This window comes from Mercenaria mercenaria, chromosome 4 (genome assembly GCF_021730395.1).
Source record: "Mercenaria mercenaria strain notata chromosome 4, MADL_Memer_1, whole genome shotgun sequence".
Lineage (NCBI taxonomy): Eukaryota > Metazoa > Mollusca > Bivalvia > Venerida > Veneridae > Mercenaria > Mercenaria mercenaria.
The window spans coordinates 66,698,415-66,722,345 of NC_069364.1; the positions used below are offsets into that span (position 1 = coordinate 66,698,415).

General features: G+C 36.2%; 3 protein-coding genes across 17 annotated transcripts in view; 1 reads left to right on the forward strand and 2 right to left on the reverse strand.

Moving 5' to 3' along the window:
* The first annotated feature begins 514 nt into the window (after window positions 1–514).
* Window positions 515–4,514, forward strand: LOC123553451 (uncharacterized). The gene has a single exon (XM_045343160.2). The coding sequence runs from the start codon at window positions 615–617 to the stop codon at window positions 2,361–2,363; it is 1,749 nt and encodes a 582-aa protein (XP_045199095.2). The 5' UTR covers window positions 515–614; the 3' UTR covers window positions 2,364–4,514.
* Window positions 4,515–10,429: 5,915 nt separating this feature from the next.
* LOC128556423 (uncharacterized) lies at window positions 10,430–15,520 on the reverse strand. Its single transcript, XM_053541585.1, has 5 exons — window positions 14,807–15,520; window positions 13,699–14,508; window positions 13,124–13,255; window positions 12,291–12,826; window positions 10,430–12,092 (listed from the first exon to the last, which is right to left on the reverse strand). The coding sequence occupies exons 1-5, from the start codon at window positions 15,260–15,262 to the stop codon at window positions 11,528–11,530; spliced, it is 2,499 nt and encodes an 832-aa protein (XP_053397560.1). The 5' UTR covers window positions 15,263–15,520; the 3' UTR covers window positions 10,430–11,527.
* A 471-nt stretch (window positions 15,521–15,991) lies between these two features.
* The window catches only part of LOC123552940 (protein phosphatase 1 regulatory subunit 12C-like), a 100,516-nt gene continuing 92,576 nt past the window's right edge, over window positions 15,992–23,931 (reverse strand). For all 15 annotated transcript variants that reach the window (XM_053541573.1, XM_053541577.1, XM_053541580.1 and 12 more), the window contains one exon: window positions 15,992–21,956. In XM_053541573.1, the coding sequence (XP_053397548.1) occupies window positions 21,870–21,956 (87 nt within the window). In that variant the 3' untranslated portion in view covers window positions 15,992–21,869. The remainder of the gene's footprint in view (window positions 21,957–23,931) is intronic.

Genomic DNA, 23,931 nt, shown 5'->3' on the forward strand with positions numbered 1-23,931 from the left:
CTGTTCTATTCCGCTCTAACCTGTGTCTTTGACAGGTCAGTTAATGTTTTACGATATTGTATTTTTGTTTCATGTTTTGATCTGTCTACCTTCAATTTAAAATGCTTGGTATCTTATTACCGTAATGTAATTTTAAGTTCTTCTATAATAGTTCAATTACCATTTTTTATTGAACATTATATAAATGTTTTTATGTAAAGCATTTTTGAACGTATTTTTATATGAAAAGAGTGCTATATAAATGTGGTATATAATAATAATAATAATAATAATAATAATAATAATAATAATAAAAATAAAAATAAAACAGTAATATAGCGAGTACCTTAAAACGTAGGCTACTTCAACTGGATTGTTATAAAAACTAATAAAATAATACAAGTCGATTTTACGTAATCTGATACACGTTTTATTTATTGTCTGTTAAAGAAAACCAATTAAGCACTTTAGAACATATTGTTTAAAAGTTTTTGGATCATGTAACTTGTATTTTGAAAAGGTGTATGGTACATTATATATTTTTATGAAAGTTTGACCTTTAACTACCGGTAATGCGTTACAAATCCGTGGTTTAGGAAAACACCGAGGTACTGTTAACGGACATACCAACAGATATGTCAGGGCGTTACGGAATAAAACAATCTTTGAAGAAGCTGGCGGTGAAGTATGTAGCTCCTAAAATAGAAGAACCTAAGAAACCGGACCATCTGTGTACACCGTGTTCACGTGAACGAAAGGATGTGGAAGCCACGAATTATTGTCCAGACTGTGATGAAAAACTCTGTTCTATGTGCGTGGCGCAACATAAGAAGTTTCAGATTCTGAAAACTCACAAAGTTCTCGGAGTTCATGAAGCGCCTGTTATGGAAGCGCCGGTACAAGAAAAACAAAAGCTGGCAGATACATGCGAACACCATGCAAGTAAACTGATTGATTTGTATTGTACAAGCCATGACGAGGTCGGATGCGCGGCATGTATTGCAATTAATCACAAAGAATGCCCGGAGCCTGTTTACATCACAAAGACAGCGAAAGGCCTGTCAAAATCCAATATTCCAAAGGACACTAAAGAAGAAATTTTGAGAGTAAAGAAAGACGTGTTCATGTTAAAACTGCGGAGACAAAATGACAAACGAAGGTTCACAAAAGAAAGAGATGGGATTCTCGCGGTCATTGGATCTTTGAGGATGCGCTTGAATGAAGTGTTTGATAAGCTAGAAGCAGCAGCACGGGAGAAGTTGAACCAGAAATACGATAAAGATATGAAAGTTATAAAACACGACATTCATATTTGTGACGAGGCTATTCATGCGCTTGAGGAAGCATTAAAGAAGTTGAAGGCTGAAAATGATTCACAGCTGTTCGTGAATATCAAACGAGATGCTAAGAAAAGTATAGAGAAAGGTGAATCAGTTATTTTACCAGTGACTGAACACCTTGGCCAGGAGACAGTTAACTTCACTGTCGATGAAAGCTTGGAGGAGTGGATTGGTAAGCTGAGCTCGATTGGGAAATTTGACCACGAACAAAGCGCTTATACCGGTGTGTTGTTTGGAAAGTATGATTTAAATCAGAAGAGTGATCCAGACCACGACGATTATGTTTTCAATGGTTCTGTAAATCTCTCTAATGGAAACAGTATATTTACGGACTGGAAAAACAAACGCTTAAAGTTAATTGACATCAAGTATAACTTAAGAAGTCATTGTGATGTGCCCGGCGAACCATACAGCGTGTGTTACATTGATGATAGCTTAGTGGCAACCACTCTTCGGGATGAGAAGTTGATACAATTCGTGGCTGTTGCTGAAACAAAATTAACATTAGACAAGCGGTTTAAGATAGACGAGTATTGCAGAGGGATTGCTTACAAGAACAATCAGCTATACATCACAGTGGGCGGTGGCGAAGGTGAAATACACGGGCAGTTGAGGGTTTACTCAATGCATGGTGGCCTGCTTAGGATTTATGAAGAAGATGTGCAGGGCAAGCCGTTCTTTTCATCGCCTGGATTCATTGTTATAAACGATGATGGGTTACGTTTTCACGTATCGGATCACAAGAAAGGCGTTGTCACAGTAACAAAAGACGGTCGATTGGCGTCAGTGTTTAATGACCATTGCCTAAAAAATCCTCTCGGACTATGCATGGACGGGAAAGGAAACCTGTTTGTGAGTGGACGGGAATCAAATAACGTGGTACAGTTCACGGCTGACGGAAAGAAAATGTGTGAGGTCCTCACGGAGGCTGACGGGATCACCAGTCCGCTGGCCATCTGCTGTCACGAGAGCGTTAACACAAGACTACTGGTTACCATGGAAAACAGTTTTACTATGAAGGTCTTTACATTGCAGGAAAAATAATACGAGCCAACCTGCCAGTTATCAATTGTTACACTTTATGATAAATTTTGTGTTAGTATCGTTATAAATGTTCTCCCTGCATACAATCCAATTTCTTGAAAAAGGCAAGGTTGTTTTAGTGAAATTATGCAAAACAATGTTTTACATTTTGCGAAAATAAAGCAAACATTAGAATGGCCAGTAAACTGTAATGGTCTTTTAAAGACAATAAATGGACTTTTCCTGAATGCATTGGGCATGGAAAGAGTTGCAAGCGGTTTTTCGATCAAGGACAGCTGTGTGTTGATCTTGTTGATTAAAGAGGCTTTTGGTTTTACGAGAAAGATAAACGTGATCCTATTTTTAGCTCACCAGAGCACAAAGTGCTCAAGGTGAGCTATTGTGACCGGTCATTGTCCGTCGTGCGTCGGCGTGCGTCGTCCGTCAACATTTGCCTTGTGAACACTCTAGAGGTCACATTTGTGACCCAATCTTTATGAAACTTGGTCAGAATGTTAGTCTTGATGATCTCTAGGTCAAGTTTGAAACTGGGTCATGTGGGGTCAAAAACTAGGTCAGTAGGTCAGATCAAAGGAAAAGCTTGTGAACAGTCTAGAGACCACATTTTTGACCCAATCTTTATGAAACTTGGTCAGAATGTTAGTCTTTATGATCTCTGGGGAAACTGGGTCATGTGGGGTCAAGCTTGGTCAGAATGTTTTTCTTGATGATCTCTAGGTCAAGTTCGAAACTGGGTTATCTGGGGTCAATGAATAGGTCAGTAGGTCAGATCAAAGGAAAAGCTTGTAAACACTCAAGAGACCACATTTTTGACCCAGTCTTTATGAAACTTAGAAAGTTTTGCATGATGATTTCTAGGTCGAGTTTGAATCTGGGTCATATTGGGTCAAAACCTAGGTCACCTGGTCAAATCATAGGAAAAGCTTGTGAACATTCTAGAGGCCACATTTGTGACTCAATCCTTATGAAACTTAATCATTTCTAGGTCAGGTTTGAATCTGAGTCATGTGGGGTCAAAAGCCAGGTCAATAGGCCAAATCAAAGGAAAATCTTTTTAACACTCTAGAAACCACAATTTAAGTTTGAAACTCATGAGAATTAGTCAGAATGTATGTTTTGATAATCTATAGGTCAAGTTCGAATCTGGGTCATGTGGGGTCAAAACTAGGTCACTCGGCGAAATCAAAGGAAAAGCTTGTGAACACTAGAGGCCACAGTTGTAACTAAATCTTTATGAAATTTAGTCAGAATGTTTGTCTTGATGATCTATAGGTCAAGTTCAACTCTTGGTCATGTGGGGTCAAAAACTAGGTCAGTAGGCCAGATCAACTCTTGTGAGCGGTATATAGGGCCATCATGGCCCTCTTGTTTCTGTTTTGTGTTGACGGATGTGTACGCTTATTGAGGTAAACTTCTTCATCCTTATTCCGTGTAACAGAAACTTACTCATTCAATCAGCACAACGTACTTCATCCTTGTATTGACATCAGCTTCTTACGTTTGTTTATGATTGAAATGTGTATACATTAACGTTTTATAAAGACTGGCAAAGACTTTCGCAATCTTTGCCAATATTTCAATTGTTAGAACTCGTCGGACTTTTTCATTGCTTTCATATCAGAGTGAACCATTTTGTCATTTTGAAAATTTTGTAAGGATTATTGTATACACTAGCTATTGAGACTGTTTTGCTGACATATCGTGAGAGTATAAACATTCAACTCTTATCCAGAATTGTCATAATTGTACATTTTTTCCTGTTTAAAAATCTTCACTTGGTTTAGTTTCTATGATTATTACGTACAGTCAAGTTTTTATTCTCCGTTACCGTAAACGTTAATATTTTCCCAAATTGATGTCGGGTGCGTGACGTCTATCGTGTCGTTATGTTCTTTATTTTATTTTATACTAACTGATGAAATACTGTGTTTTATCAGCGAGATATAATCCACATAACTCACTGCATATCACTCACAATGCCGATCTACTTGTAGGCTACATTGTGTATAAATTTTGAATTATTTGCTTAAAACGGGATGAAAATTGTAGTAGCACTTTGTTCTTTATAGTAAATTTCTCGATTCAAATTATTTTACTTAATGAGAATTTCATAACGTTATGCAGCAAAAAAATAAAATAAAATGGAACTTATGTTGTGTGCGTCTTCCTAACGTCACAACACGTCTGACGCCATGTTCGTTTACGCGCGTCTGTTTCCTGCGCTGAGACCAAACTTTATTGCAAAATGCATAGATTCTATCTCAACCTAATTAAACATGAAAAAAAGAGAAAATTTGTTTTCGTGAATATAGAATATCTCACCTCAAAATGTGAAAATTTTCACATTTTCACTCGCACTACGCGCTCATGAAAATATTTCATTTCTCAGTGAGATATATTCCATATTCACTCAAAACAAACAAATATCCTCTATTTATTACACCAGTTTCGTTAATTTCACTTAGGCTTTTGAACCCACCCGCTTAACTCAATAGGAAGAGCACAGATCTACTGATCGCGGGCCGTTCGTGAGTTCGATCCCTGGGCGTATGTTCTCCGTGACGATTTGATAGAGGATATTACAGGAGTGTCTTTTCATATTGAATTTATTTTAAACGAGTCGAATAAAATGATAAAATGCGAGGCTCTACCTTTATCAATTTTATTCAACGAGTTTAATAAATTCAATGTGGAAAGTCACAAATATAGTATTCTTTTTACCAAATGTTAGCCTTTCCTGTCGAAACATAAAAAATCTACTTTCTTTTACTATATTTTTCTGAATTAGGTGATAACAAGAGCTCAGAGAACACGAAATGCCCCCTTTGCTGCATTCAGTAATTGCACAAGGAACAGAAATTATTTGCTCACTGTAAACAAAAGTTCTACTGTACTGGTTCAATGTGACCTTGACCTTTGACCTCAAAATCAACAAGGGTCATTTGCTGGACATGATCAACCTCCCTATTTGGTTTTGTGATCGTAGGCCCAGGCGTTCTCAAGTTATCGTCCGGAAAGGGTTTAACTGTTCCGGGTCAATGTGACCTTGACCTTTGGCCTACTGACCTCAAAATCTATAGGAGTCATCTCACGGGTGGTAAACGCGCAATCCAATTCCCACTGGGAATACGCTAAAAATGGGTTGCGCGACTTCCGGTGCTGGTGTTGCGCATCAATATATACAAAATCGAGGTAGGTGGGTTTTTGTTTTTGTAAATAATTACACATTTACGAGTGCTTTCGAAAAAAAGCAAAATGCTATTCGACACAAAAATGAATACGGATCATATGTGTGAAATACCAACTTATTAATTTAAGAATCAGCTCTGTTATCACGAAAACTCTGATGGCTCGAGCTGTCAAAAAAGCATGGAATCATGAAAAATGCAAATTTTCTAACTCTTGTGCCTTCTTTCTCACGGGTGGTAAACGCGCAATCCAATTCCCACTGGGAATACGCTAAAAATGGGTTGCGCGACTTCCGGTGCTGGTGTTGCGCATCAATATATACAAAATCGAGGTAGGTGGGTTTTTGTTTTTGTAAATAATTACACATTTACGAGTGCTTTCGAAAAAAAGCAAAATGCTATTCGACACAAAAATGAATACGGATCATATGTGTGAAATACCAACTTATTAATTTAAGAATCAGCTCTGTTATCACGAAAACTCTGATGGCTCGAGCTGTCAAAAAAGCATGGAATCATGAAAAATGCAAATTTTCTAACTCTTGTGCCTTCTTTCTGGAAATGTGACGCTTCGAATGGTCAACCACGTGTAAAACAGTCACGAATATTACATACACTTGAATGAAATGTTGCCTTTGGGGGAAAGATTGGCAAAAAATAATCGGGAATGGGGTTGCGCCCCGGGAATGGAGTTGCGCGTATACATTATACACATTATGATGTATATGAGCAACTCCATTCCCTGTGCGCAACCCCATTCCCGATGATTATTTTGTCAATTATGTCCCCGTAAGCAGGATTTGAAACAAATAAGTTTGATATTCGTTACTTTATAACAGTTGAGTTATCATAAAAAGCATCAGATGTCCTCAGATTAGGCATATGAGGTCAGAAACTGCCATTTTTGTTGATTTCATACTTTTTTCACGTTTCGTGTCGCCAGAGTTTTTGTGATAATAGAGCCGAATCATAAATTACAAACCAGATATTTTACACATATGATGTATTATCATATCTGTGTCGAATAGCATTTTGCTTTTTTCGAGAAAATTTATACTTGCCTCATACTAAGCAAAATCATAACTTCACATACCTCAATTTCGTCTTTTTTTACGCGCAACACCAGCACCGGACGTTGCGCAACCCATTTTAAGCGTATTCCCGGCGGGAATTGGATTGCGCGTTTACCACCCGTGTTTCTGGAAATGTGACGCTTCGAATGATCAAACACGTGTAAAACAGTCATGACTAGAAAATGCTTTTGTAAAAAAGCGCATGTCTCCCCCAATGCAAAGTCCTATAGGTAAGAAGTCAATAGGGGTCAGGAGCGAAAGTCAAAGAGACACTGATGGTTGGCTGCAATAGGGATCATCTACTTGGCATGTCCAGTCATCCCGCTAAATTTCAACACTTGTGGCCTAGTGGTTCTCAAGTCACTGTTCAGGCTCCTGTGACCTTGACCTTTGATCAAGTGACCTCAAAATAAATAGGGGTCATCTACTCTTATGACCAATCATCCTATTAAGTTTCAACATTCTGGGTCAAGTGGTTCTCAAGTTACTGATCAGAAATGGTTTTCAATGTTCAGGCCCCTGTGACCTTGACCTTTGACGGAGTGATCCCATAATCAATAAGGGTCATCTACTCTTTATGACCAATCATCCTATGAAGTTTCAACATTCTGGGTCAGGTGGTTCTCTAGTTATTGACTGGAAATGGTTTTCAATGTTCAGGCCCCTGTGACCTTGACCTTCGACGGAGTGACCCCAAAATCAATAGGGGTCATCTACTCTTCATGACCAATCATCCTATGAAGTTTCAACACTCTGGGTCAAGTGGTTCTCTAGTTATTGATCGGAAATGGTTTTCAATGTTCAGGCCCCTGTGACCTTGACCTTTGACGGAGTGACCCCAAAATCAATAGGGGTCATCTACTCTTCATGACCAATCATCCTATGAAGTTTCAACACTCTGGGTCAAGTGGTTCTCTAGTTATTGATCGGAAATGGTTTTCAATGTTCAGGCCCCTGTGACCTTGACCTTTGACGGAGTGACCCCAAAATCAATAGGGGTCATCTACTCTGCATGACCAATCATCCTATGAAGTTTCAACATTCTGGGTCAAGTGGTTCTTTAGTTATTGATCGAAAATGGTTTTCAATGTTCAGGCCCCTGTGACCTTGACCTTTGATGGAGTGACCCCAAAAACAATAGGGGTCGTCTACTCCAGCAGCCCTACAACCCTATGAAGTTTGAAGGTTCTAGGTCAAATGGTTCTCCAGTTATTGCTCGGAAATGAAGTGTGACGTACGGACGGACAGACGGACAGGGCAAAAACAATATGTCTCCTGGGGGAGACATAAATATTACATACCCTTGAATGAAATGTTGCTTTTGGGGGAAAGATTGGCAAAAAATAATCGGGAATGGTGTTGCGCCCCGGGAATGGAGTTGCGCGTATACATTATACACATTATACACATTATGATGTATATGAGCAACTCCATTCCCGGTGCGCAACCACATTCCCGATGATTATTTTGTCAATTATGTCCCCGTAAGCAGGATTTGAAACAAATAATTTTGATATTCGTTACTTTATAACAGTTGAGTTATCATAAAAAGCATCAGATGTCCTCAGATTAGGCATATGAGGTCAGAAATTGCCATTTTTGTTGATTTCATACTTTTTTCATGTTTCGTGTCGCCAGAGTTTTTGTGATAATAAGAGCCGAATCATAAATTACAAACCAGATATTTTACACATATGATGTATTATCATATCTGTGTTGAATAGCATTTTGCTTTTTTCGAGAAAATTTATTCTTGCCTCATACTAAGCAAAATCGTAACTTCACATACCTGAATTTCGTCTTTTTTTACGCGCAACACCAGCACCGGACGTTGCGCAACCCATTTTACGCGTATTCCCGGCGGGAATTGGATTGTGCGTTTACCACCCATGCATCTGCTGGTAATGATCAATTTCCCTATCAAGTTTCGTGATCCTAGGCTAAAGCGTACTCAAGTAATTGTCTGGAAACGGTTTAACTGTTCCGGGTCACTGTAACCTGGACCTTTGACCTACTGAACTCAAAATCAATAGGAGTCATCTGCTGGCCGTGATTAACCTCTCTACCAACTTTCACGATCCTTGGCCCAATCATTCTTGAGTTATCATCCGGAAACCGTTTAACTGTTCCTTGTGACCTTGAACTTTGACATAATGACCCCAAAATAAACACGGGTCATCTGTTGATCATGACCAACCTCCCTATCAACTTTCACGATCCTAGGCCAAAGTATTATTGAGTAATTGTCCGGAAACTGTTTTACTGTTCCTGGTCACTGTGACCTTGACCTTTGACCTACTGATCTTAAAATCAATAGGGGTCATCTGCGGGTAATGACCAAACTCCCTATTAACTTTCATGATCCTAGGCCCATGCATTCTTGAGTTATCATCCAGAAACCATTTAACTGTTCCAGGTCACGGTCACCTTGATCTTTGACCAACTGACCTCAAATTCATTAGGGGTCATCTGCTGGTCATGAACAACCTCCTTATCAACTTTCATGATCCTAGGCCCAAGCATTCTTGAGTTATCATCCAGAAATGGTTTAACTGTTCGGGGTCACTGTGACCTTGACCTTTGACATACTGATATCAAAATTAATAGGGGTAATCTGCTGGTGATGACCAACCTCCCTTTCAACTTCCATGATCCTAGGCCCAAGCATTCTTGAGATATCATCCAGAAACGGATTGGTCTACATACCGACTGACCAACAGACATCTGCAAAACAATTAATCCCTCCTTCTTCAAAGGGGGCCATAATGAGTTAGTTCTAATAAAGGCATACAATAAATAACCCCAAAAATTATTGAGCGGAAACAATTTTCAATGTTCAGGTCCCTGTGACCTTGACCTTTGACCCCAAAATCAATATGGGTCATGTACACATCAAGACCAACATACCTGTGAAGTTTCAAAGTTCTGGGTGAAATACTTGTCCAGATATTGAGCGGAAACCATTTTCAATGTCCAGGTCCCAGTGACCTTGAACTTTGACCCCGAAATCAATAGCAGTCATGTACACATGAAAACCAACATATCTATGAAGCTTCAAGGTCCTTGGTGAAACAATTGTCCAAATATCAAGTGGAAACCATTTTCAATGTTCAGATCCCTATGTCCTTGACCTTTGACCCAGTGACCTAAGAATTTGGGTCATGTACACATCAAGACCAACATACCTATGGAGTTTCATGGTCCTAGGTGAAATATTTGTCTAGATATTGAGCCCGCCCATCCGCCAGGACAGACCAGATTTTTCTTCGAAAACCTGGCCAACAAGTAAATTTGACCAACGTCTCCTATACTGTAAAGGACCTCAACGTCAAAGCTTTATTACACTCCAGTATTATCATTTTTATTTAATGGCTATATTACACTCCAGAGACGTCAAACGTGATAAAAGACATTGTGTCTGAAATCATTCATCCTCCACCTCTGATTCATGTAGGAAAGTTGGCAGTTACTTGCGGAGAACAGGTTTGTAGTAGTACAGAATCCAGGAATACTGGTTTGTTAACTGCCCACCATTACATTTATAACTGAAATACTGCTGGAAACAGCGTTACACCCAAAACGAAAACATATATGATAAAAAGATTAGCTTTGCACTGACAAATATACACTCGTTCTTTAGCGGAATAGTATCAGGGATGTGACTGGCTCTCCAAAAGCGAAGAGGAAAAATGAGCGGGGGGTTGAGGGGGCTGCAAAGCCCCTCACAGGGTCCAGGGGCAGCGCCCTTGGTGGGGGAGCAGGGGGCGAAGCCCCCGGAAGCTCCTGGTTTTAAACAATATTATACCTTATTAAATCCATTTCTGATACACTTCATTGCTGTTGGATTTATTATTTTAACATTTAATAAAAAAGACAACACTGCTTAAAAAAACACTTACTTTAATAATTAAAAAAATAAAGAACAACTACAAACAGTATATCATTTCATACAATGACACAAAATGGACTAGAATATATGAAAGTACTGGCACAACATCACCTAAAAATTTAAACAAATCATATATATATAACAGCAATGCCACACATACTCAAACAAGCAAAATATTATTGCAGTTTACCGTAACACTGTTATAGTTGGGGACAAATGCATACTTTTGCTCCTTTTTTCACTCAAGTTGATATTCACCCTTCATTTTATCAAATTTTACTGCCTAAATGATACAAGACAAGAGGCTGCACAATGTATGTTCCTTTTTTTTGTCTGAGAATTAAATTTTAACATGATGAATGAAAAATGTTCAAGTGCCTGTACAAATTTATGGATATCATTATAACTTACATGCAAGTCTCTATCTGGATACTACTTTCAGAATAAAATAATAGAGAGAATATGTTTTAATGTACTAATCAGAAGAAATAGTAGCTTAAATAAAATTCAAACAGACATTGTAAAAGCTAAATGATCATAACGATTCTGGTTGGAACAAGAACTGTTCTGCATAAAAAAAGCTAAAACAACAAGAAAGGTATGACACTGTTATGGTTTGGAAAATAAATTTAGGATGTTAAAAAGACACATGGAAACATTACATGCAAACAGTGTGTCAAGTTATAAAATAATTACTTAAAATCAATGTTTGTACTATTTGAAATAGGTTTTGGCCTCATTTCACCTATTGCAGAAATATGGGTGAATAAATTATAACTGTTTGGCACAGCTGATTGTGGTTTTCATTTACTTTCCAGAAAATGGATACATTTTTGGCTGTTAACTTTTATTTAAGCAAAAATGTTAAAATATAACTTGAAACAGATTTAAAGTAATACCCTTTAAACATAAAAAGCATATTAATTTATATCTTTTTTTTGTATTTAAATTTGTAAATTGGAAATGTGAGAGTGGTGGTTTTAAAATATAACCACTTTTTTTTTACTTTTGACTTTAAGCAGATGTCTTCTTTTTCTTATGTACTAGTTTGTGCAGCACCCTTTCTCTTGCACGTTTTAACTGACTTTTTTCATGCACAAGTCTACTCTCTTCTGCTGCACGTTTGGATATTTCATTTGTTTGAGTTTTAGATACAGGTTTTTTGGAGGGAACCTGCAACATCTCATTTTTTTCCTTTTCTTCTCTTCTCTTTCCTTCTAACGTTTTCTTATACAACCCATTTGCTTTTCCAAGGTTTACACACAGTGTTGTGTCGACAGGATCATGAAGAATATCCTTTCTTGAATACAACTTTACAGCACTAGTGTCCCTTGCCTTCAAGTGGTATTTTACAGACTGTATGGCACCATACAGCTCCACACTTGTATTTGCAGATTTCGGGTCTATGATGTCCCCCATGATGTTGAATGAGGATTCAACCATTGGCCCATGAAACACCGTGCACATTGCAAGTGCAAGCTTAGTAAGACCAGGATATTTCCCACTCCGGTGTATATCACCCCACCACTCATCAAGTCTACGTCCTTTGTCGTCTGGTAGAGAATTGTCAACCTGGAATCTAAATTATACAGTGTGTTATAGTCATGAACACTAAAAATCATAGCTCAAGGTTCTGTTAAGACTGTTTAACTGAAAAACATCACGGAATGATCACTGCCTAGCTATTATTTTAGATTTAAATTTAATTCACTAATTCTATTAACAGTAAAAAAACTAAATTTATTGAATTATTAATTCTATTCTTCATTATATTTACCTGTGAACTTCACTGTCAAAACCATCTTTCTCTTCAATGGACAGATTACAGGGTACCATCTCCTGGAGCTTTTTCATAGCTTTCAGTGATTCACTATGGCCATGTGCTGCTGGATCAAGGGCTGATACACATCTCAAGATCTTGTTGGACAATGGCAGCTTCACCTGCAGGTAGGTACCTGTTTCGATGTAGGCAGTAGAAGCTCCATCCATGAAGACTTGTACATCTGGAGACTTAGAGTCTTTGCTAACTATGGACTTTACTGTTTTACCTAGAAACATGTCTTGTATATCTAAGAATTGTCCTTCATCAGACTTTATATTAAGGTCCCTCATTTGCTTTCCTGTTTTGCCAAGGATATGTTCCTGTTTAACATAACAGGAGAGAAACTCCCTGAAGAGCACTTCTTGTTTGTCATGGATTAGATGGATCATTGGCTCTGTGGACTGGAAAAGCAGTAAATATCTCTTCAGTAGTGGGAGAACGGATGTGTAGAAGTTGAGGATCAGAAATGTTTTCCTGTCCTGGTACAGCACCTGTAATGTTTTGTTGTAAGAAGTCATTAACTATTCAATTCCCATTTTCAGAAACCTACTGAATAATGATAATTGTAATGCATCAAAAACAGGAAATCTTTTTTACTGATGCTTATTCCTATGCATGCACAAATAAATAAATCTTAAAAGGAGACATACTTGTAATGACACATATTGTAACAAAAACCAAGAAAGAATATCCAACAGGAAAAGCCTAGTTAATTTTTATAAGACATGCACCAAAGACATTTTCTTCTCAGTATGCAGACAGGGCAGCAATAATGCAGATTACAGTACCTTTTCCACAATGATAGCTTTCCTTCGTTTCCCATCGTCTGTCATTTTCTTCTTCTCAAGCAGAGCAACAATTTTCATAACTCTGTCCTTAGCAGGAACACTAACTTGTCTTCGTTTTAGGATCCCTTCTACCTGTATTAAAAATACTCCCAATTATGCAATGTTTTATAAAGCTTTAACCTTTACCCTACTAATTCTATAATTACCTTGTCTATCTTTCAATTTGGACAGTACCATTAACTGTTAAAAGGTAAATACCAAAAAGATAGTGACTGAATGGAAAACTGAGTGCAGATCATGATCAGACTGCATGGATGTGCAGGCTGGTTATTAATTTTTATGATCTTTATCACAAAGACAAAATCACTAGCCGCTAGCAGGCTTAAGATTAATTTAATGTTAGAAACAGATAAACAGCTGTCTTAATAAAATCATTTAATATCCAGCATTTTCCTTTTTTAAACTTACTTTTTCTAACATTATTCAATTTAATGTATATGTTTCATGTTTAAATGATATTGTAGTCTATAACTGTTCAAACTAACTGAAAAGCTGAAAAAATTAATAGAACATACCACATCTGAGTAGTTACATCTTTCTTTTTTCTCCACAAATGCGTAGTAAAATATCTGGTACGCATCCCACATAGCCAGTGTACTGACTGCAACATCATAACTTGAAAGCCATCGGTGGGATATGAACCGCTCGGGATTTCTATAGGTAACACCAATGAGACTGCAGAGTTCTGACAACCAGTCGCGGAGATCTGCGGACCATTTATGGTCGTTGTAAATCTGTAAAAACAGATTTTCCACCCAGTTGTTAAAAGGAGCACAAAACTTCTTTGCTGCGTTATGGAGGTGGTGACAAGCATCACCGTCTATATCTAACATTGCAGGTGCCTTCTCTCGTCTTATACGCACTTCAAGTCCATTTTTTGAGCCACGCATCACAGCACACGAATCCATAAGAATGGACACCAAATTTGTCCATGGAATTTCGTTCACTTCAAACAGTTCCTCTAGTGCATCATATATAGAGGCAGTGTCTACTTTAATCAGTTCTAGAGCAGCCAAGTGTTCACATACTACCTTGTTGATATTCTGATCAAAGTAGTTGACCAACACTGCTAGAACATGTTTGTTATTTGTTGACGTTGATTCATCTATGTTCAGTGAGAATGGTTGTTCACGCATACATTCAATTGTTCGCTCATGCACCGTTTTCTTCATGCCGTAAATCAATTTGTAAGACGCTGTTGTTCTGTCCATTGACAAAGCATCAAGAGCCTTCTTGTCTTTCGCTAATGTCTGTGCAAGATTGATCAAACGAGGCATCATGGTTAAGGACAAGGAATGTTCTGCAACAAATCCCAAGAGCATGGCCTGAAAAATTAAAATAAGTACATTTCTAATGCAGTAAAATGGGGCAAGCACATAAAAGGGACATGATCTAGAATTTTTATTCCATAAATGTAAATTACAGATGTACTATACATGTATGAAAAATTTCGGCATAGGTTCCCCTGAAAAATCACTTTTTCATATTTTTTTCAAGCCAAAAGAATGGGTCAAGACAGAGAAAAGAAAGGGGCTGGGATTGGTGTTTCACTTATCCTAGAAAAACACCGTCCCCTTTCAATGAGATAGAATTTTAAAAGTAACAAAATAAAAAACCATTTACCTCAGAGTGGTGCACACGATCATCTAACGGAATAATTGGCTTCATGATTTGCTGTTGTTTTGGTGCCTCTCCAGTTGCTGGATTTATAAACATGGGGTGGATTCCGTAACTGGTACTCTCTGTCGCTTTTAATGGACCTGAATAGGCAGAGGGCAACTTTTTTTGGTTGGCCAAAGATTTTACCCGATCTAAGTGCCCTTTCGACTTACAATGTCCAATTATTGATGGTTTGCCCCTGTTTCCGTAATTCAATGGGTATTTACAGAGTAAACACTTGGCCATTCCCTTCTCATCAATTTTCCTCACCCACTCGGAAACGTAAAAAACTTTGTTTTGCCCGTCAATCATAACGTCTATTTTTTCCTCTAACCATTGCCATCTCCATACATTCGTACACCCTTCGTCTATTTCCTTTACAACATGGGTATCGTTAGTACGATCGAGAATTCGCTCCATTTTTAATTCTTTATTTTTGGCTGCATCACATCGTTATCACATATTTCCAGCATCCATTGCGCCATTGATACATGAAATTTGATTCGCTGTTGTCCCAGCTATTAACCAATCGGCATTCAGCTATTGGCACGCGCTAAATTGCACTTCAACAGGTACGCGTGACAGGTGCGCTGTCACACCAGCGGTGTTACCATAAAAATGTCCCAACTAAACCTACGATGCGTGAGCGATGAATTCTCTCTTCACACACCCCTCCCCCCCCCCCCCCCCCCCCCCCAATTTCTCAACGGATTTACGCGAATCACAGAAATGACTTTTCCCGACCTGTACACGCGGAAATCCGCGCATGCGCGGAGAAGTCACATCCCTGTAGTATTGCGCTCATCAAGACACACACTATTTGCGCGTATTTCATGATACAAAGCTAAGCATACAAATAAAGAAGAGGAACTAAAACATTAGATAGAATGTTCGGAGACTGATTTTCTTGTCTGAAAAACTCCTTCATGAATGACCCCAAGAACCTGCTAGCATTCTTTTTGGCACAGGTAGACAGCTAGACAGAACCATTTACTTTTCATAGGCAAGCTGGATGGCTTTCTGACATGACAATTCACGGCAGGCTCCAACTCACAGAGGTAAACAGCCAATGATTCAAACCCAGCAACGTTAAACCTCTCTCACCACTGAGCTATGTAAAGACGGTTATACATAAACAAAGAAGAGAAATAATGCAAAACAGGTTTATTATTATCATTATTGTGGATAACTCATAACTAATTTGCTACATGATAATAATAATAGTAATAATTGTACATAGTCATAGAAACAATACAAAAACATTATGTACATAAAAAGCGGACATGTTTTTGTTATGATATGAAAACCTTACATAGTTACCAACTATCACTGACTGTCCTCATTTGCATAAAACTTCCTCATTTGCATAACATTACTTTCCTAATATGCATATGTAATAGTTAATTCTTTAGTATAATAATCCAATAAATAGTAGATTAGCATAATAATTCCATTAACTAATAACAAATAAATCAAGATATAAATATGTATTCCAAATAAGAACTGTATTTTGTTATAAGTCTTAAAGCAACATAACAGTTTTATTTGTAAATGTCATCCTTAATATTGACAAGAACAATTTACCGTATGTATACAGAATATTCCTATGTAAAATCATTTCCCCATTTCATGTAACATTTTTCTTGTCTTTCTTATGCAATCAATTAAAATCTGCATACCAAGGGCCAAGATGCCTTTAAAATCTGATTTGTGTTGTCTTTAATTCATAAACACAACTTTGCCTATAAAATAAGTACATCAGAACATATAATCTGAAAATAAAACAACATCAGTTAAGTGAAAGTATTCCAGCGACTGTGTCCCAGAGCACATGTTTAGTCAGCACTTCTGGTAAATGTACAAGTTTAAAAACAATCATACAAACTTCTTGAAGCTACCTACAGTTTATATACAAAATCTACATGTCAAAAATACTGGCATATAATGTGGGAAATAGTTTTCGATGTAAACCTAGAAGCAACAACTGTATCATGTAAACTTTAATATAACATAGGGTATTCTTTTTATTCTCAAGCTTACACTTTTTTTAATTAATCAATATTTGCTTGGAATAAAAATGTTTTTCATCTTTAAAATGGGCATTCTTGCAGGAAACTTGCTACATATGGTACTTCTATCACCCTTCATTAATTGTTAAAATTTGAATATACCCCTATAAAATTAGCTACAGACTTTTAGAACTGGATGAAAAATAATCCCTACTGAAAGACGAGGGAAGATAAAACGACTAGTTAATACTAGTAAATAAATAAATTCAGGATAGCATATCTTTTATATAAAGCATTGTTCCTTTCAGCCAAATTTCCCCGATCCTAAATCCTATTGAAGCAAACCACAAACCAAACACAACTAAGGCAAAGCTAAACGAAAGTTTGTAACGAAAAAAGCCACTTCAATTCCAATGCTAGCAAAAGACAGCTATATCTATCCATAACAAAAAAGCACCATGTATATGAATGCATGATCAATAGGGATCATTAAAAGCAGCTTTCATTTACATGGTACATGTATCTGTAATGATCAAATGAAATTTGTGCAAGCCTTAGATCCAACATGTCACCTAAGGGACGTAACTCTGTCAGGAAACTTTGCCGTGAAAAAAAAACTTCACAGGTACATATCCAAACAGAGCAGCTTTCATGCACAAATAATGTTGACAATGACAGATTTCTCTGTCAAGACAATGTATGTTCTGTACCTGACAGGTGAAAACTGTGACTTTGACTCTGTGCAAGTATCATCTCAGGTCAGTGTACAATTTAGTCCTAGAGAAAACTTCCAAGTCAAAATCAGAGTTCAGTCCTTCACTACAGTGACTGTTTTACTTTCTCTCACTGTAGTGAAGCTGAGGTAAGGGTTGTACTTGTGAAGGCCAAAGAAAACTTTATTCTAGTTTCTAAAGGCTGGTTCTCTCTGTAGAGCCAATGTATGCTGTCAGAAACCAAGGAACAGCCTCGACCAGTTTCTGAGGCAACATTTTAACCCTTACCAACCTTCTGTTTCAACATACTATGTGTGACCCTTTAAAATGGTTTCAAGTAAGTATTTTCACAATAAAAATGTATCATTACGAATGCTACGAAATTTTTAGAGAAGAATAGACCATTCACTGTGATACAGAACGAGGGTCCAACATGTCACCCTGGACAACCGTTACTCTAACAGAACACATAATGCACAATACTTTCAGTAAAAAAAAAGATTTTTAAAGTGTTTCTAAGTTCTTTAATGGACAATGGTGTACAGGAGTTTAACAGTGTTACTGCCAAGAAATGGAAAATGTTGTAGAAGAGTATCAAGTGTTTAATGCCAAGAAAAAAGTATGGAATAAGTTCTTTATTACAAGACTATCACGAGCTTAAATGCTAAGAACATAATTGAAACTGTTGTGCAAGGCTCGAGTCCAACCCGACACTCAAGGTACAATGCCTGTAAGACATAACAACTTCTGTACTAGAGTAAAATAAACATAATTTTGAAGGTCAAAAATTAAATTCATTTATTTCAAAGGGTCATCACATAGTATATATTATACTTTTCGTTTGAAGAAATACAATACATTTGCATAGGAGGCCAAAATATGTGATAAATATGTGTATCAGGGACATAATTTTCAACAGTTTGTATTTAAGCCTACTTATACAAAATGTTATTGTTAATTTCTTTTATCTTTTCCTCATTCTTTTGTTCAGTTCGAACATCAAACTAAACCAGGTATTCATTTATATACACTAACTTTATATACATGAATAGTGACTAAAAGACATTAGTTGCAACAAAATTGGGCACAACTAATGAAAAGATATGAAGAATAATAATGCAAAATGTAAAACATGAAATCTGGTCTGAATTCATGAATGTCCTAACTTGAAATGGTGAAGTTATGGCATTCATGTAATTAACCCTTTAAATATTTCATGTGGGAGAGCTACAAACAAGGTACAGGTCCTACATGTCACCTGTACAAGCTCACTGGGCAACCTTGAAATGATCCTTGGTTACTGTTGCCTAGCAACAACAGTAACCAAGGCTCCAGACAAGGTTGCTAGGTACCATCATGCTTGTTACTCTATCTATGAAATACTTACACACAGACTAATTGTATGTGAGCAAAATGTCTTCATGCATCAGCAAAAATGGTCAGAATTCTACAAACTTTTGATCCAACATGTCACCAAAAGAGGTTTCAATAACAAAGGTCAGGGTCATATAAAATGACCGGAGTCATTATATACAAATATGACCTATATAATGTCCATGAATGTAAGAATTCTGAAATATTTAGGACAATAACTATGAAGACATAAAGGCCACACACAGTTAAGGGAATTTTATATTCTGTGCTTTATCATCTCAACTGGTATTATGCTATAAAGACCAACAAAAACAACAACAACAAAACAATATCACATGGAGTTTTGACCAATCAAATGAGTAGAACAAAATATGGCAGTGTCATGTGACTGACCTGATTGGTCAAAATCATCTTGTCATATTAATGACATAATAAAACGTTTAAAAATAATGCATAAGATAGTGAAAATACAATTATGTAAGCACTGATTCATGAGATAACAATAAAAGGGTAAGTTTAATGAAAAAAAAATTATAAATGGCTCACATTTACTTGGCAAGATATTTCATTCACTGGCAGCAACAATTCAATGCAGTCACAAAGCAAAAGCCACTAGCACACTGTCTAAAATTGTAAGCAATGTTCAAATCCAAAACACAGGGTGTTCAAATCATAAACGTACAGTCTTTACAGTCAGTGAGATCAATAATAAGTTCTAAAGGAAACAATTGCATAATGAGGCTTAGCGTACAAGTAGTTGGCTTCCTAAACATATGTACATGTATTTTACATTATTTACATAATTTTTGGGATAAATATTTTCTATTTACAAAACTTCATATCTATACATGCTGTAAGCAATCTACTCTACTAATCTCATTCAGTAAGTTTCACAGTTAAGATGATCAATTAGATCAGTTATACAGGATTAATGAGCTCCTATATATAAAATTGTATGTTCAATTCTTAGACATCTTATATGTTCAATTCCCAAACACCTTTTATGTTCAGTTCCTAAGCACCTTACATGTTCAATTTCTAAACACATTTTTGTGTAAAATTCTTCAACACCTTTTGTGTTCCAATTCTTGAACATTTTATACGTTCAGTTCCTAAATACCTTTTATGTTCATTTGATATTTTGCGAATAACTGAAATCTTGGATTATCCTGCTGTGATAAGGCACTTACAATACATGGAAATTTTTTGTTTCTATCAGATAACTATACACTTAAAGATGCGTTAGAAATTCTGATACCGGTACCTTACTTACTATAAATTATGTGAATAAATTTGGAACTTTGAAAATGAAAAGCACTGAAAATCAACTAAATTTAAAACGCTTAAAGCATCGGCAGTTTACAGATTTTCTTCAGTAAGCATGTGATTATGAATAAATAGCACCAAGTTTGAACATTTATACATCGGCAATACTTAAATAAGCACAGCAGCTGGAAAACTTTCACTTTTTAAAACACTCTCTACAATATTGATGCAAAAAAGATATCTTGACAGTTATAGCCTTTCTGCACCAATGTTTTTATTTTTCATACAAACATCATTAATTTTATGCAAAATGAAATACAACAGCTCAATTTCAATACACGACTTATTAATCAATACACAAGGACAACATGTAATATGCAAATGAGGAAGTCATGTGACATTTTGTAACCATAAATCTCTCACCACCTACAAATATTGTACCATCAAAAACATTGTTACACGACATAAAAAGTCCTCCTACACGAAAAACTGTAACTACACGAGCTACGAATACATATACATGAAAAAAAAACAAAAAAACCCTATGAGTAAATAACAACTTTGTTAAGGGTTACCATGGTTACAACAATTGTCCAGATTCTGACAGGATAGATTACTATAATAAAGAGTGAAATTAATTAATACACAGTGATATGAAACAGAAGATACATCTTGAGTAAGTTAAGAAAATAAAAGATTACATTTTTTTTCACTGGATATTACGAATTTATTTGTACTGTCGATTACCAAAATTTCTTTGCTCTTGTTCGTTTTTACTCATTTTCATGGTTCTTTTTTCATTTACGGATAAATTTGCTTTAAGTTTTAGATGAAACTTCGACAGCACAAAGTAAACTTTGAACAATTTCTGTAAAACAGAGATAAATCCTCTACAAGTACACAATTAAATAATGTCTTTTGACACAATTTCCCATAACTTAATTATAATATCAATATCTTATGGTCGGCAAAGAGCAACTTATACCAAACATACAATACACCCTATTTCCTTTTGCAAAAAACAAAAACTTGAAATGACAATTGCAGATATGAAGAATTCCTCCGCAATAAAATGCAGATCAAATATATATGACTTTAGTCAGCTCAGTATATAAAGCTACTAACTGTTGTAAGTTTACAGTAACAGACAGAGCTTTGTTACACTAAGCCGAGGATGTAAGATACTGAAACGAGACCAATATCACATACAGCTAACTCTAGCGAAAATTGCACTTTTTAAATATCGTCAACTGACGTCCAAAAGTCCATTTCACACATCTGATGAAATCTGTTACAAGAGTGTTACTTTATTTCCAACTTAAATATAGATCATCAGCTGCTTAGTATCAAACTGACATACTATTGTCTTATGCACATACCATATATCCTATTTAAATCTTATATATGATAGCGGAAGTTTTTAGATACCCATAAAGAAAACAAAACTAAGCTTCCAATAAAAGAATCTAGAAACTTTGACAAGAATGAAAATTCTCTTCATCAATACAACTTTATATACATAACCTATATATTCTGTTAATAGTATCAATTTCACAGTAACACAAACTGAATGTTTGTAACAAATTTCATGAAGTGTATAAAATGTACAGTTGGCAGCGACAGGGACTGTTAATACATTTACAAGACTAAGGAGTTCTGATGTGACTATTTCGAAAGTTTACTTATAACACGTATCAGAGCACCATTTTCTTCCCGTAACCGCCGGTTATCTTCCTTTAATTGATCCATTTTCTGAAATGAGAGTAAAAAGGAATATCGTTAACATTAAAGAAATATTATGTCAGATATGTCAGATTAAGAAAACCAGAATTTTATCTGGTAATCCAACAATGGCAAAGAATAAACAGAATGATAAGTATTAATGAATGTTCAAACAGTATAATGTCCTTTAACTGGTGTCTCTTATCATTCTCATAAAAAAATTGGAGTTGGAAATCAAAACATAAATTTGTCAAAATATAGTGAAACTATTCTCAGTGTTAATTTAAAATAGATATTTCTAGCTTCATTACAACTGGCTACAAGCTTACAGTGACCCATTCAGGAAGCTTTTCCAGGGACAAATCGCAAAATTTTACCTTAAAAGAAATAAATGCCATGCATAGTTTTGGCACCTTATACTATGGCAACCAAATACTATGAAGCTGGAAAAGCTCTTTTCCCTATAAATAAGTTCAACTATTATTTCTATCTAACCAACTTTACAGATAGAAACATTTAAATAACACAGATGATGAAAAAAAAAATGTCATAAGTTCTCCAATACAAGGAAAAAGAGGCAAAACTGTAAGAAGAAATATTTTTATATCTGTAACAGAAAAATACACTACTTCCTGCAAGTACTCAGTCATAAGCCTGAATTTTCTACACATGAAAAGCAATCAACATCAATAGGCCTGACTTATGACCGAGACTTTAGTGAGAGAAACCGTTCAAGCAAAATAAAGCACCTTAACCCCAAAACCAACTCGACTTTTGTGAGTGAAAATTGATGGTATACTTGAAATAATCCCCTTAATATACTCTGTACATCACTTATCACTTCCTTTACACTAGTGGACACATTAAATTCATGGAACTTTCGCTGTAAAACTAGTTACAGGCAAAATTTATAAATTCTATCACTATCATTCAATTATTTTAGTTGCTATGAAACAACATCTATTATATACAATGCACATTTTCTTCTTGTAAAAAAATAAAACAAAATAGTTTAACAAAGAGAACAACAGAGCAACAGCATGACGTGTTGTGACGGCAGTTGCCAAGCTTTCTAGTAAAACGGTGTTATTGTACATCGAGATCTGTATTCTAATTGGCTCAGTTAATGACAGGGGAAAACAACAATGAACAGGCTTTTAGTTCAAATATATTGAAACAATATACATCAGTACTGCTTTACAATAAAATAAAACATACATTGGAATCAAACTTAAACATTATTTCATGCAAATGTCTATTTCTTCAGCTGCCTTTTAACAGATACAGTAATATGGGAAATCACGTGCCAAATCCAATTTCTTGATATAATGTTCAAGAATGGCTACAGGCCAGGTGAATTATAACAAACCATTATACTATACTTAGTGACAATTTCTTTCTTGATGGCAATATTACATTACAGTGTCAGTTACATAATGGTTGAATTTTTCACGCAAAAAAACTCTCAAAATTTATTTCTGACCTAAACAACAATTCTTCCGTTTCTTAGTAGCTTAGTGAATGAGCCGCGCCATGAGAAAACCAACATAGTGGGTTTGCGACCAGCATGGATCCAGATCAGGCTGCGCATTCGAGCAGTCTGGTCAGGATCCATGCTGTTCGCTTTTAAAGCCTATTTGAATTGGAGAAACTGATGATGCGCAGGCTGGTCTGGATCATTGCTTGTCGCAAACCCACTATGTTGGTTTTCTCATGGCACGGCTCAAATTATCAATAGCCGCAGCAAACTGATATTAAGACTTCAGTAAATGAACAATGGCTGCACTAAAATAATTACGCATGCAAGCTGCATTAATTTATCATGCAGTGAAAACAATTAAACAGTGAAACAGAAAAACAGAACTGTAAATGACAAATTCTGGCAAGCCCTGTATCTGCAAGGGCTGGTAAATTTTGTTTTCACCAGACGTTTGATTTGATTTTTGTGTACAATTCATTTTTTTTCTTTGTCTATAATGCTTGGCATTCTGTTACTATCCCAATT

Coding starts and splice junctions, on each gene's coding strand:
- LOC128556423 (XM_053541585.1), bottom strand. CDS start 15,262: ATGGAGCGAATTCTCGATCGTACTAACGATACCCATGTTGTAAAGGAA. Junction 13,256..13,698: donor GATGTAACTACTCAGATGTG/GTATGTTCTATT, acceptor TTTTTAATACAG/GTAGAAGGGATCCTAAAACG. Junction 12,093..12,290: donor TTTGACAGTGAAGTTCACAG/GTAAATATAATG, acceptor TGTATAATTTAG/ATTCCAGGTTGACAATTCTC.
- LOC123553451 (XM_045343160.2), top strand. CDS start 615: ATGTCAGGGCGTTACGGAATAAAACAATCTTTGAAGAAGCTGGCGGTG.